A 15,412-nucleotide genomic window follows, 5' to 3' on the forward strand; every position below is an offset into this window, starting at 1 on the left:
TTTTTATTTTATATTTCCATTCGCAGTCAACATATACAAATGTGACACATATGGCTTCATCATTGTGAATTTTAGAGTGATTTTTTTAAATTAAAATTTATTGCAGGTATTAAAATATTAAAAGATTTTTCATTAAAAGTCAAAATGTTTTGGGATGAATTGCATAACAAATGAGTCAGTCATTTGCATAAAGTACAGAAAGAGTGTAAAACTTGGAACTTGATCAAAGACAAAGTTTGTTTATATCCAGCAGACAACTTCATAGGCTGTGTGTCTCTGGTCAAGTGTGTATATTGTATCCTCTCTTTTGGGGTCTTGTAATGAAATATGCAGTGGCTACTTGTGTGTCTCCTCAGCCCCACGCATCACCGAGGCCGTACCCGGGTGGCAACCTGCGGTGACAGAGAGTCTTAAGGTATCTCCTTGATTTGAAGGTTAGTTTTAAGCCAGAGCTGAAAACAAATCAGTCCTTTCACTATCACAGGGCTCCACTTACCACCATGAGGTGTCCATTCTTGGCTTTGTAAACCATGGGCTCCTGCCCAGTGCTGAAATCCACCGCACTCTCTTTCCCTGCCTGGATTTCAATCTTTATACTAACAATGAATGGTGGGGAGGAGGAGGGGTTAGATCAATGTTTGTATCAAATTATTGTTCATTTCAAAGCTGAAACTCACCTGCCCTGAACCACTTTGATTGCATTCTCCTTTTTAGCAATGACACTGAGTTTGGTCAAAAACTCAAACAAGTGATCACACTGCATTACCAAATCCCCCTAAATAAACCAGAGTCAATATAGTGAGACAAAATGACAAATATGTCAGTTTTTCTACCCTAAAAATATGGATATGTTGATATGTAAATTAGCTTTATGCCTCATGTTTTCTATTTCAGTATATTTCTACAAAAACATTTACAGCCTCCATGGTTGTTTGGATCTGAACACTGTTGTTGAATGTAAACAAACATAACTAGTACATTTGTGAATAAGAGATCATTTTAAAAAGCACAAATATCTGCTGGATTATACATTTGTATTTACCTTTTGTTTGAGGTCTTTGCATGTCACATGTAATACAATGATGCCATCAGTCAAGTTACTGACTGAAATGCCTGCAACAAGTCAAACAAAAGTTTTTACACCGTATAAAAAAACTTCCCTGATGGGTAGTATTATACTTCTTGTGTTGGTTAGACCTTTGAGAGAGGTGTACAGCACTCTCTGTTTGATCTTGGCCTCCTCTATCAGATAAGCAGCAGTCTGAGTGAGAATGAGCTGCCTTGGCCTTGGTTTGAAGCCATTTCTGTCATACTTTATTACTGGAACGCTATACTGTAGAATATACAATACAATGAGCTGTGTGGGATGTGATTCTGAAATACTTTTTAGTGCCAATGCCATTTTATTACCTTAATCTGCTCATTGCGGATCATCTGGAGAACCCTCATGTTTATGTCCTGGTCACCTGGAGATATTAAGTAGTGTAAACATCATGGTTTAAAATGAAAATAGCACTGTTGGACTTCATCTGAAACTTACTGATTCTTGTGTCTACAAAAGGCTGAGGGACACTTTGTGGATAACTGTCCTTTTTGCCTTTGAAGATGGAGCTAGTTATAACCTTCAGTTGAAGCTGAAAGTAGAAAAATACTATTAAAAAACTGATTCCATATTCTCTGATAGGATGTGCATTTGATGCCTCTTACTTGTGCTTTCCTTTGGGGTGTGATTCCTCTCACATACTTCCGTACCATTAAACGGTAGTGAAGTTTACGCAGGATCTCTGACGTCTACAAAAATAAAAGTATAAATTATGCAAAGTCCTAATAAAACTGGTATAGAGGTTGATGATATTCAGCTTATATATGTTGCAATAGCCTACCTCTGTCAGCACAGGCGGCGGCGTTAACCAGCTGGTCTTATCCAGAACAGTCTTAGGCAGATTGTTTTTTAATCTGTTCAAGTAACTTTGTCTCACAAATTGCAGGTACTCAGAGTTGTCTGTGGTTTTTGCTTGCCCTCGGGTCATGTAACCCTTGATAAATCTGAAAAAAGGTGAAATGTTACAGCAGTCTTCAGAAGGATGGTGGGTTGGTAATGCATGAGTTTAAAAAATTCTTGCTTACTTCTTGATGACTTTTACAGCCCAGGCTCTCTTCTCTCTCTCCTTCCGAGCCTGCACTCCTCTCCAACAGGTTTCAATCTTAGTGGCTGCGAACAAGAAATGTAATGGAGAAAGCCTCACTTTTTTTACTACCTGTTGCGGCTAACTGTCCAACGCCATTATCTACTTCAGCCGCTGCAGGCTAAACACGCGCACTAAGATGTATGTTCTCCTTATTGCATTTGTTTATTTTCATCGTTACTTTAAATAAATTACAATGAACAAACAATCCGCAGAGCAAAAGCATCTAATTGTGGTCAACAAAAAGTTTTCTCCCGAGCTCACCCCACTTCTGCATCCTTACAGCCAAACGATGCGCTCAGGTAAGTGCAACTATTTCTAACATGTGCATTCACACCCAAAGTGACACACCCTCCACCCAAGTGCCAATCAAGCATGCACACATCAGCATATTCGCAGACATTTATGACTCATAATATGGCTCCTACACTACCTATAATTCATAGCCCTCCATGATAGCATGGTACTTTGACAATTACAAATAGAAAATAATAAAAAAATATTTAATCAGTTTCAGAACTATTTTCATAATGTCATGATTTATGTTATAGTTTTGCAGAAGTGATGAAAATTTAGAAGGAATTGCATACGTTTTAACGCCACTCTGTGTTGTGTTGCTGCATTTACCAGCTTCCTTCTTCTTTTGGAATTCTCCCTTTGCCTTGTATCCTTTGTATTTAGTCTGAAGTCGTGTTGCTGCAAATGCAGAGCATAAAATGAAATCCTTTTGAAGCAACTGATTGATTTAAACATTTTATTCAAACTCACCGAGGTCATGTTTACATTTCTCATAAACGTCTTCTGTGGCATAAAGTGTTCTTGGGTGACGAATGAATATTTTGGTACTGTAAAAATAAAAAAAAAATAAAAAAACAGTTCTTGTTAATTGTGGCTTGCAGTGCAATAGCCAAGTTAAATCAGAAAGCTGTCCTCACCGTCCCATTTTGTACTCGTCTGGCAAGTATCCCAGATGTTGAACCAGCACTTCCACTCCATCAGCAGGCACTCCTGTCCAGTGTGGCCAGGTGGCTGGGCACAAAGGTTTGTATCTGCGAGACAAGCCAAACAATACACACAGCCCTTGTTTTAAACTGAAAAAATCCAACACAAATGCAGCAAAGGACAGCTGTTGAAATACCTTTTTAAGAAAACCTCATATTTGCGTCGATAAGCAAAACCAGCTCGTCTGACTCTGAGATGCTCCATCAAGCCGAGATACTTCACCTGGTGTCTGATCAGTGCTTCATCAAACTGACCTGTGGTTGTGTGACAGACACAAGGACGATTTAATCAGATTCACACATTCCCATCTTCTTCAGATGATCTGACTCTCTGCTGATCTACCTGGCTTCTTTGACTCGTTGGATTTCAGACAACGTATGTACCAGGCCTCTTTTGCTGTGAGCATCTCTGTCAGCTTCACGAGGCTGCTCTTAAATTGGGTTGCCACCTACAGAAACAAGATCAGGGTCATAGTCCCTATCAGCTAATCAGTCAGAGATCATGGAGCGGTTCAGCTGTTTCTAACAAAAATAAACGTTTCTGAGCAAATAAAGTACTGTATAGCATCAGATGGTAGTGATGAAGGATGTAGGGAGCTAGATATAAACACACTTACAGTTTCTGGTCTTCTCCTGTTGTCCAGATCCATGACGGAGAAACACTCTCTGACTATGGCATTTTTAGATTGACACAACAGCTAGGAGACAGAAGGTGTACATATGTACACCACAGAGCGTTATAAAAAAAAAAAATAAAAAAAAACATTTATTCCTCTTTCAATAGTAAGAATAAGCCTACAACATGAAGTGATTAAAGACTCCCGTCAAGTGCAAAGCGGTTCTGTCTAATTGCACTACAAAACTTCACACTTACATCTTTTATGCTTCTATACAGCAGGTCGTTATTTTTGTCCAGGAAACCTTGAAAGAACAAAGACAGATATCTGGAGCCTTAGAATGAATAATTAAAAGTGAAAATGTTTAGATATGTGAAGAGGCAAAAGACTGTGGTTCTTTTTACCCACAACGCAGTATGTGACCTCCCCGGCATAATGCAAGAGACGGAAATCTCCCCTCTCCAGAGTCTTACGTGTCATTTTGTCAGCCAGTTTGTGTCTGCAGTTGCAGAGACAGAGACAGACAAAGGGATGAAGAGTGAGAGGCTGTTTAGATTAATCCTAATCCCCTCTTTTTGTCTCGTTGTTGATTCCCATCAACACAGCACTGATGAATGAATGCATGTACCAATGACAAAAATCTTGACTCGATGAGTTGTGTACTGTCAATTGGACAGTTAAGTGAATGGGTTGTTAATCACTACATACTTAATTACTACTTCTTAGTGAGAGATTCAGAATGATCGTGTTTAGTGTTCGATTTCCAAATTATGTGCTTTGATAAAGTTGTTCATGTGAGAATTGAGCTCACGTTACAAAGTGGGGATGATTTCCCATCTTTTCTTCTAATCTTTCCAGAAAGGTAAGATCAGTGGTATCACCTGGCCTGAGGCACTCTTCATCCTGCAGGACAACCAGAAGAAGTTTTATTATCTGCTGTGTGTGGTTTTCTTCTTTTCTGTTCCATGAAATGGTAAGACTGGCCATACACACCAGTATTGATATGATTCCTGTGCGTTTCTCCTCTACCAGGTCACATATGATCTTGTTGTTGAAGAACTGAACGGGTTCCCACTGGAGAAATCAAACCAGATAGATTCAGCTGTTTAAAACAAAATAATGTAAAAATATATGAACACATGGCCTTTTCAAGTTCATATCAAGTTACCTCAATTCCTTCTGCTTCGTATTCATCCTGCTCATTTTTGAGTGTCAGCTGGATAAAGAGCTGCTGAAGCTTCTCATTGCAGTAGTTTATGCAGAATTGCTCAAAACTGAGGAAAAGAGCAAAGCACAAGAGATCAAACTCAGCAAATATGTTGTTTTGAGAGTTTATTTTCTAAAAAGTAAAGTTTCTTTGTTAGCAAGGACGAGACCCCCATCCATCATTCCTCAGCTATTCTGTTTTTCCATCAGATAGCTACAGGGGGCTGCAGCATAACCTGGGTCACCTGTCCATTCAGAGTTAACTCAGAGAGACAAACACACACTCTAACACCTACTTTAAATTCAACTGGACAGTCAGAAGAACCTGGAGCATCCATTAAACTTATGCTGAACATAGAGTTAATGCAAACCCCACACCGCCCAGCGCATCAAAATCCAGAACTTTCATGCTGCAAGGTGACAGTGTCAAATTGATAATATTTAAGATACCACTTACCTGTTTACGTAGAAAACCTCAAATCCATATATGTCCAAAAGCCCTATAACAGTCTTCTTTGATGTGTCCTATCAGAAAGACTTTATTAAAACGTGTTATTACCCAGAATTTGTCATCTGTAAAAAAACCCTTGTCTTCACCTTGTTCTCCATGGACTCATTGATCATGTTTACCAACCAGGTAAAGGTCTGTCCATATATGGCTTTAGCCAGGGCATCTCTGGCATAGATGGCATGATCAATTGTAAATGGACTAAGAACCTGTAAAGAGGGAAAACATGATCAATTGAAACAGAAAAGCGCATTTATTTAATAAAAATAAAGACAGTTTTTATATTATTACCTGATCCTTTTTGGCTTCAATCTTCCTGAATGTAAGTCCCTCCTGAAGACTGTAGGCATCTACACCAAGCAGCTGCAAAGATAAATGATATGAGGAGTGCCCTTGTGCATACTGGACATATTTTGATTATTTTAAAACGAGCTTTGTTGTTTCCTTACATTTGAAACCCAGTTTAGTTCTGTGTTGTTGTTCAGAAGGACATGGCCCTTATTGTCAGTGTCAAACTGAACATTCCCCAAGTGGAGAACACTGGCAACGACCCCAAACAAGTGCTGCACAGAATTATGATTTTAATTGTACTGCAAAAAATGGTAACCAAAGAAACAGCTGTTCCACTGTCAGTCAAGGCATCTGAGATGCTATCCACCTTACGTTGGTATTAATTTCATCAAACTCGATGACTTGCAGTGCATTTTTGACTGATTTCCAGTCATTTTTGTCATTGATGGACGGTACAATGGCACACTCCCCCTGTCAGAAACAGTACAGACAACAAAATGTCAAGTGGACAACTGCCTTATAGTTTTGTCTGTAGAAGCTTTACTACATCATACACACTTGTGTTAGATAGTTGTATTTCTGGCTATTTCTCTCCAGGCCCAGCTGCTGTAGCAGGTCATCTGATCCCCCCTCCACTAGCTGATAGAATATGTGGAAATTTCTCTCCCCATGATTCTGATGCACAACTCTCGACTTCTCCAGCAAGTAGTTCAATATGTGGCCTCCAACAGCATCCCCCTAAGGGGAACATGATCACAAGAGCAAGAGTCAGCTTAATGTCCAGAAACCAAAGTTAAGACTTTTAAAGATTAAATTCAATCATTAAGAAGTTATCAGTCTAAGAATTTTGGTATTTTGCTCCTTTTTTTTTTTTTTAAATGCACTTCGTGGTTTTGCAAACGAACCTTGAATCAGTGTTTTAAATTGTCTTTTTTCAGTGTTGACATGTAAATGTTGTCCCTGTGTTTTATTCATCACAAATTATGCAACAATTAAGCACAGTGAACAAAAAAGTCAGTGCTCATTTTTTCTTTCTTTTACCCGCTTTTAAGTAATTTCTTAAGCTCTATCACTTCTGTGACCCCTTACTTACCTGGCTGTTAAACTGAATGTCCATATACTTCCCAAATCGACTTGAGTTGTCATTTTTAAGTGTTTTGGCATTCCCAAAAGCCTGCAGTCAAACACAGTCATGTCAGTCAGAAAAATCATTGGCAGTATCACCCACTTTTAGACATGTAACTGCAAAAGTAGTGGTCTGACCTCTAGGACAGGGTTGGACATGAGCATTTTGTCCCTGACAGTGTTTAGTAAATTGGTGCTTGGACAGCTGACAGCATAATACTGCAGTATCTTCTTGGAGGCCTCAGTTTTTCCTGCTCCGCTCTCACCAGAGATGAGAATGAAGTGATTGTTGAACTCTGTCAGCATAGTGTGGTAGGCATTATCTGCTAAGGCATAGCTGTAATGATATACAGCAGTCGTTATATTTCTTATTGGTTAGTCTGGACAAGTTAATCAAGGAGCGTTTATCAAGCATTAAAGTATATGACAAAAGTTACTACAACTTGTGAAAAATCATTTGAATATCAAATCAATCAAGTCTTTCTAAAATACAAATGAATTGATGAACTGATGAGTAATTCCTGTAATTACAATAAACCATGTTAAGTATACCCATAATTTGCTAAATTGTTTTTATAAAACCTGTGTATACACCAACTTTTCCATGGAATTTGACCTGTAACTGTCTCCGTATCGACATTCTTGGTCAGTAAGGAAAATAAATTAAACAAATCAGGGCTTGGCATCAATAGAAAACAAAAAGTCAGCAGTACTCAGGTACTACACATAGGTACTACATGATGAGCAAGTGTTTCACTAATCAGAGAAGCAGTGGTGACCCTCCTAAAAAGGACTCAAATGACAGAATTTGGTTTTATAATCTGAATTACTGTCACAGTTTTTTTGGAAGACAGTGAAAATGATGACTTCTCCAGCATGGTATCCAGGAAAGAAACTCTTGTTTGTACCTGCACAGTGCACAGTCCAGTCACTAAAGCAGAGGTGAGATAATATGAGACTGCATGTTTGCAAAATGTATTAAGGGAATAAAAATTTTTAAACACGCAATATTAACAAAGGGAACTAAAATAGAGAGAGAAGAAATTATTTCCAGCTTCCTGAGAGATAATGATCATGCTGCAAGTTCATGCAAGTTTTAAAGGTCATGTGGTTAATTTAAAAAATTTTTTTAAAACCATCAAATCTCTATGTTTATTGTTTTTTTCTGTCAAAAAAAAGAAACGCAGAACACCTTCCCAGAGATTTATACAACAGTAATGTTTTCAGCAGTGAAGAGGATCGAGTCTATCATGTAAAATAAGCTCAATTTACAGAAAGAAAGCAATAAAAATTCTATAAACTCACACTTTTATGTTGTGGCCTGTATTTTAATATAGCAAATGTATAATAATATATAATATATAATACTATAGTCTTCATTTCATTTTTATAAACAGAAAAAAAAAAAAAAGAGAAGCAATGCACTTAGAAGGAAACCATTTTGAATAATTTGGCATTGGTAAAATATTGCTGTGGTGTCTTACATATGTTTATCTTTCCTGTTCAAATCAGTACTCATAGCTTTCTCGACATACTCACATGTGTGGTGGAAGCTCAAAAAAGTTGACACCCATATAGATATCCATCTGTTTCTTACTGTAGATGTCCAGCTCCTTGTATGGATTGACAGACACTAACAGAGTACCAATGTAAGTCTGAATAGATTAGAGGAGAAAAAGAAAAACATTCTTAGACTTATTGTAAAAAAAAAAAAAAAAAAAAAAAGGCACATAAATGTTGAATGCAGGATTTGAATTGTCTTTCCTGGACTCACATAAATGAGATCTTTGCTGAAACGTTTTTTAAGGTTGCTGATAAAGGCCACCTCTGTGGTTTCATCCAGGAGAACAAAGTCCTGGATTCCCACCCGATCCCTGGCTGTCAGGGCGCCCTCCATGTTTAGCAGACCCTGAGCAACAAGTGGGAATAAACCATAATACTGAGCTCCACGGCACTGAGCCGTGGCATTTTAAATGACACATCTCTCTAAAAACAAACAAACACAAAACATAAAACCATTTCCAGGCATGGGGAAGCAGTATTTGGCTGTTATGCTGAAAAGTGGAACAAACTGTCTGTGAAGATTGAAATTTCATCAAATGTAGATGCTTTTAAATCCAGGATAAAAGCTTTTCTTTTGGACTAAATCTCCATGGTAACTTTTAAATGATCTCGCTTTTAATTATTTTAATTTAACTGATGAATATTTTATGTTGCAATTTTTCCTGCCTTTTATGCTTGCTTTATATGTAAATCACTATTAAACTGTCTTGTACATATAATTTGCTTTGCAAATAAACTTGCCTTGCCTTTTCTGACATTTATGGGAACTTTGAATAAAAGTTCAGTCACCTACAACTACAGCTGGATGGATGAATATGTGAAAAAATGGCTCCATGGGAGAGGACAGTGTATAAAAAACACCAGAAAAAGCACAAACATGGTGTCTGTTAGGTCTATTGAAATGAGGGGTCTAGAGGTCCTAAATATCTTTGAAACCAAGTTGTGTGATTGCGCAGATGAACAGACAGAAGATAATCATTGCAACACAACACACAAGGACCCTGGCTGGCAGCCCATGGTTTCCTTGAGCTGTTGCACAAACCAAACACAACACAGTGTGCAAATGGACTGGCCGAGCCTGCGGCACATTTAAGGAGCATAGTGGGAAAAAAAATTCCACCAGTCTGTTTTGCATTTGCAGCAGCAACACTTAGACCAAAGGTTTTCACAGCTTTTGTTGGTTTTGTATTTTTTTTTTCTCTCTCCTTTGGAAGCAAAAGTCCTTTGATTCTCAACTCTCTCTGTAAAAACATTAAAAAAGATAATCCATTGGATCTAATTGACACAAAGCCCTCCTCACCCCCTCCTTCCCTGCTCTCTCCTCCGCCTATGGCCCTCATTTCTTCTGAGAAAGGCCAAGTGTTTTTGTCCTGTAAATACCACGGAGCAGAGACAAAAAAGACGTCTTTAAAATGCAGTCTACAATCCATTACACATATTCCCCCTGCATATCTATTCAGTAATTATTCATTAGAAAACATTTAACGTCACAGTGAATTTCACACTAGGCAGTCGAAACACAATAGAGGAGATTTGGCCTATTTTGGGGTGAGGAGTTGGGGAGGGTTAGCTGTACAGAGGAAGGGTGAAGGCAAAGGAGGCGGGGGGAGGAGAGGACCAGTATTTGTCTGATCTGAGAACCTCTGAAACAGGGCCGTCTTGAGACAACAGGCCAGACTAAATAGTGCGGTAACGGTCCGTGCCCCGCTGCTTGCTGTGACACTCATTTAGTTTGCTTTAGAGTGCCCCAAGGGCAAACAATAGAGGCTTGTTCTTAGCAGTCCTGTGCTGTAATTTGGACTTCATTACTTTGCTCATACAGGGCCCCATGGAAGGTTGAAGGAGGCTAGTCAGATGAGTGTTTTTTTTCCACCTGTCAGCACTGCACCCCCAAGTCCTCTCACCCCTCTCTTCAACAATACTCCTCACCCCGTGTCCCCACCAATAACCCTCACACGACCCCCTTCCCAAAGCAGCCCCTCCCTCACACCCACTTTAAGCCAATGAGACAGGTGAACAATATCATTGAAGGAACCCCTTTTTGGACGTCAGAATCAATCTGGCGATGTGATGGTATCCGTGCTGGTGTGGGGTATCCGTGACACCCCCTTCCTTCATGGGAACAAACTTCTCTCAAGGCAGCACAAGCAGACAATGTGCTGGGACAGCGTGACTTAGGGATCTGCCATACGGTATTACAAGTAATAACATGGACTGATAAGCTCCTGTCAAGGGAAGGATGAATGAATTCGGTGGTGATAATAACGCCAATGTTTTCACTAAATCTGAAAGTTTGTTGTTTTCCATTCAAGTTTCTTTTGGTTTCCTGCAGCTATTTCTTTTTAAGAAAGCTGTCTGCAGCAAACAGAGGAGTTTCTAATGACACTGTGCCTGAAAGGCTGAACACTGAAGGGGCGGTTTCAGTCTAGGAGGACAAGAGAGCCTGAACTGAAAAAGAAAAAACACATGTCAACTGCAAAGGTTGATCCTTATGCATGTATTATTTGTAGCCTATTAATTCTAAAAAACTAAAATAGCCAGATTTTTATTCCAATAATAATTAAACAATAGACAACACAACTGTTGCAATTAATCCTGAAAGCCGCTGTCAGATCAGGTGAATTGCTATACTACCTCAGAGAACAATCAATTGTATTTTAATTAAGAGATGGTCCCTCAGCTTGGTCTAGAGTGTCAGTGTTGCCTGAGACAGAGTGACCTCATCTGTGTGAGGAGTGGAAGTAGCTTTAGATGGGGGAGGGAGGAGAAGCTACTCGGTTATTTAAATGATTTACACACAAACAAGAAAATGTATCCCCCCTTACAAAGGATTATACCTGATTATCTGACCCCACGTGTAACTGAACCTAGCATACTTAAAGCATCCAGGAAAATTATCAGTCCTCTAACTTTTTTGTTTTTACCTTTTTTGCTCTAGAACTACATGATGAAGGAGATGAGTGACACAGTCCCCTCCACAGCCAATTAGCTTAACTTTGAAAACGCATGTCAAGCAGTAACAACGTCACTTCTAATACTACTTAATTAATATTTTTTATTATGTTTTATTACTTTGCCCAGGAAGTTATGTTTTTAGCCATGTTTATCTATTTGTCTGTCCATCTGCTTATGTGTTTGTTTGCAGGTTTTTGCAAAAACTACAAGATAAGGTGTTGTGATTTTTTTTTCTGAGAATGGATTTTGGTTAATATTCCATTAAATTTTGTGATTGATCTGAAAAGAATTTTGACCACTGGAATTTTTTAATGATTCTTGCTCATGAGCTGCTTGGCAGAGGTCTGGGCTCTGTGAATGCTTTTGTTTTGTTGTTTGGGAGTTGCTGTTGTTGTTTTTTTTTTTTAATTATTAACAGTGTTGTAGTATCAAAGTCTCAGATATATCACCAAAGGATGTTTTTAACACTGTTTTATGCACTGTTAATAAAAAAGATCAATCATGTGAATCACTAGAAATGCCAGTAGGCTAATTTTGTTGACAACATGATCACAAGAACATCTATAAACCTCCGTATCCAGCTTCACATTTGTGACACTGATATTGATCTTGCCATCCAACTTTCTGCTAGAAATCATGTTTCATTTTTAATTTCCGAGGTGATCAAGAGTCATCGTTGCCTACAGACTTAAATCATTTAGCCTCAAGGAAAGTTCTGTCAACAGCACTCAGAAATGTTCTGTCAGCTCTCACACTTTCTTTTCCAACTTTGAGAATGTGGCTGTGCCATTTGATCTGTTACAAGATCCTCTGAGTGCCAAAAAATCTAAAAAAAAAAAAAAAAAAAAAAAAAGTTAAAGAATAAATGGTATTTAGCAACAAAATGTAAAGCCAAACCTGCATTTCCGAAGCTAGGATTGTCTGCTATCCGTAAGCAGCCTCTCAGTCTGGATCCAAACTGATAAAAAAATACTATTTTTTATTTTTTAAAAAGAAAAGAACAAAAAAGAGAAATTAGACCAATGGGAGTCCTCCTGTGTCTGCTTGCATGGAGGCAAACGGCTGAACCATGAAATTCTTGGCAGTTTGTTGGCAAAAGTCAGGATTATTTCATGTTATTACAAGAACACATTTGCTCTCTTCTCTGTTTTGTCCAAAAGCTCATTGATGCAGTTTGTGCTGGTCGTATGATGTTGAAGATGCTGCATGGAGGCCAGTGCATAGATATATCATAGCCTTCCCTCGGGCTCAAGGCACCATGGGCCGAGTGTGTTAATCATTCATGTCTGGAGGTGGAGAGACAGAGAGATCTTATTCAGTGCTTACCTGAGTATCTACTGCTCTACTGAGTGTAACATAACAATACAGAAACAAGATCCAAACCTCACGATTCATCCCCCTTTACGTCTTTCTTTCATCCTGGTATCTTCTTCTCTTTTTCTCTTTCCAGGCTCCATTACATCACTGTCACAGCGAAAAGGCCTCAGTCCCTTTCTTCCAGCTGGCACGTTCAGCTCTGGTTAATGATCTTTGATTAGTAACCAGATCTGACTGCATTAAGCATAACAATGTTTGTCGGAAGATCTCCACTGTTTTGAGACAGTCTGTGTTTAACTTGAACTAAAACACTACAAGCTTGATGCACGTATACGACTAAACATCTAACTTAAATTCCTCTTGATGTTTTGTTATTTTATTGAGGAGCTGAAGGTTAAAGTTTTGGCATAAGACCCACATTTAAATGCTTATTGTATGCAGATTCTAACATTAAAGTTAAAAAAAAAAAAAATTCAAATTAAATTCTACAATGTCCTAAACAAAGTACACTGCAATGTTATCAATTAAGCTGAATATAAATTAAAGCAAAGTCTGCAACATTATAAGGATAAAACTATTTAATAGATGTTGCCAAACACCTCTTAATTATCTTTGCAGGTAGATTGTTGTAAATGAAATGGAAATATGTCTATTCATGGGAACAGTGTAATACAGTATGTTAAAAAAGAAGACAAAATCAGAATTATTGTCAGAATTTGTTTGGGAAAAAAAAAATTAAGAAGTTCATTAAAGTCATTTTGAGTTAAAGAAGTTAATCCATATACAGGTAGTTGGACAAATAAAGGACTGGTGCAGCTCTGCATATACCACCGCTGAATAAACAGTGATATTGGGTCAAATTGAGGTGTCTGCAAAGTGCCCTGAGATGACATCGTTGTGAAGTGGCGCTTTATAAATAAAGCTGAAATTAATTGATATTGTACAGGAATTTGCATTTTCTGCAAACATTTTGTTCTCTTTAGTCAAAAAATTAAGGAGGATAACACTTGTAGTAAATGATAAAGTTGGACTCAAAATGTGTATGTTTATGCAACCTGGTAACCCCTGTTAGAAAACACACTCTCCAAGGTAACACAGGTGTCCATTTCCTCTGCTCCAGTGACCTATATGTAAGAAACGCTCAGGTTTCAGCCGGTTTATGAACTGATTAATGTCTGGAAAGCTTTCAGTCAATTGGCTATGATGGACGAAAGGTTGAGTATTCAACATATTTAATTATTCACTCTCTACTCCAGAGAAGTTGTCAAGGTTACCTCTGCCGTCGCCCCACCTCTCTCTCAGCCTAGCAATGCTTGTCCAATCTTAACAAGCTTTGTGCTACCCACTGGGCTCTGATTCAGCACGAGACCCGGCAAATCCAATTACACAGGAGTCAGAGAGGTTGATTTTCCCATTATGGATTCCATGCTGAGAATGAGAACTGATGATAACACTCACATCACACCATTGCTGCCTCTCTCTCTCTCTCTCTCTCTCTCTCTCTCTTTCTGATATTTTGTCCATTTTAGAGTTACGCCTCCCCTTATTTCGCTCCATCTTCCTATCTAATTCTTCTTTTTCATAGGGCTTTCTTTCTTCTCTCTCCTTTTCTTTGGACCTCTCGTGCTTTTATAGTCCATTATTCAAATTTTTCAGGGCAGCGTAACGAAGGTTGGGCCTGTCATTATTTTAGTCTTTAAAGTGATGGGTCACTGAGGTTACTTCATACCCCATACTGGACAATTTGCTATTACACAAAAATGTACTGTCTTGATTAAAAAGCATGAGAATGGGGAAACAGAAAAAAAATGTAATTGGGTCTGTTTTAAATATTGTTCTGCCTTTGTTAAATGGATAAAATATAAAAAAAAATATCTCACTTAGTTTGACAAAGTTTTAACATAGCAAGTGATCCAAGCGGCATGACTTTTGAGTGTCTCTCCTTACAAGACACACCATGTGTCGGATGTGCCACATTAATGCTAAAAACAAATAAGTCTCTTTTAAACTCAATCATCTGTGAAAAAGAAGAGGACTTTTGCTCCTTTCTACCCTTTGGGTTACTGAAAAGGCCCAACACCGCCTCTGACCAGAGGCTTTGGTGCTGAAGCAGGCCACACAAAGGTCAATACCGCTGACCTTTCTGATTCAAGAAAGGGCTTCCTGTGATCCTTGAGGACAACAGGATTGGGAAGTCCAGCTGTCCATCTGTTTGGGTGAAGAAACAAAGATGGTGTGAGAAGACCTGCAGAGGAGTTTGTCTGATAAAACTGACCACTACTCTGCAAGAGCATTGCCTGCTTATCTGATCAGACACATAGCTAAATAAAACTTGCCTGACAGCGGTGACAAAAATGTAATCAGGTCTAATGAAAAAATTTAGGGTGCAGCACAGAAAGTTGCTGTCAAATAAATTTAACATAATTACATTCAACTGTGTGGCGTTATATCGGTGACAATGTATCTTCAAAAATAAGTTAAGCAAATAATAATCATAAAACAACAACTTTTTTAATAAGAAAGTCAGAAATGTCATTGATGATGTAAAACCCCAATAAAAACAGCTTTTTGAAATTCTTTTTATTTTTTATATATTATTGTTATTATTTTGGACCAGAGTGATTAGTATATTGTGTTTTAAAT

The 15,412-nt window shown here is 38.3% G+C and overlaps 1 protein-coding gene across 1 annotated transcript; it reads right to left on the reverse strand.

Moving 5' to 3' along the window:
* Positions 1-365: 365 nt before the first annotated feature.
* On the reverse strand, positions 366-8,843 carry myo1ha (myosin IHa; the record flags this gene model as incomplete). Its single annotated transcript, XM_079251063.1, has 31 exons — positions 8,709-8,843; positions 8,474-8,589; positions 7,073-7,271; positions 6,903-6,983; positions 6,368-6,547; positions 6,182-6,280; positions 5,968-6,081; positions 5,810-5,881; positions 5,608-5,727; positions 5,468-5,535; positions 4,973-5,078; positions 4,798-4,878; positions 4,616-4,707; positions 4,209-4,303; positions 4,062-4,108; positions 3,805-3,885; positions 3,531-3,636; positions 3,325-3,442; positions 3,122-3,235; positions 2,955-3,031; positions 2,814-2,882; positions 2,128-2,212; positions 1,884-2,046; positions 1,708-1,791; positions 1,541-1,634; positions 1,411-1,466; positions 1,198-1,333; positions 1,043-1,113; positions 678-775; positions 497-596; positions 366-392 (listed from the first exon to the last, which is right to left on the reverse strand). The coding sequence occupies exons 1-31, from the start codon at positions 8,829-8,831 to the stop codon at positions 366-368; spliced, it is 3,072 nt and encodes a 1,023-aa protein (XP_079107189.1). The 5' UTR covers positions 8,832-8,843.
* Between the last annotated feature and the right edge of the window lie 6,569 nt (positions 8,844-15,412).

Source organism: Telmatherina bonti, assembly GCF_933228915.1.
Source record: "Telmatherina bonti genome assembly, chromosome: 13".
NCBI classification, from domain to species: Eukaryota; Metazoa; Chordata; class Actinopteri; order Atheriniformes; family Telmatherinidae; genus Telmatherina; species Telmatherina bonti.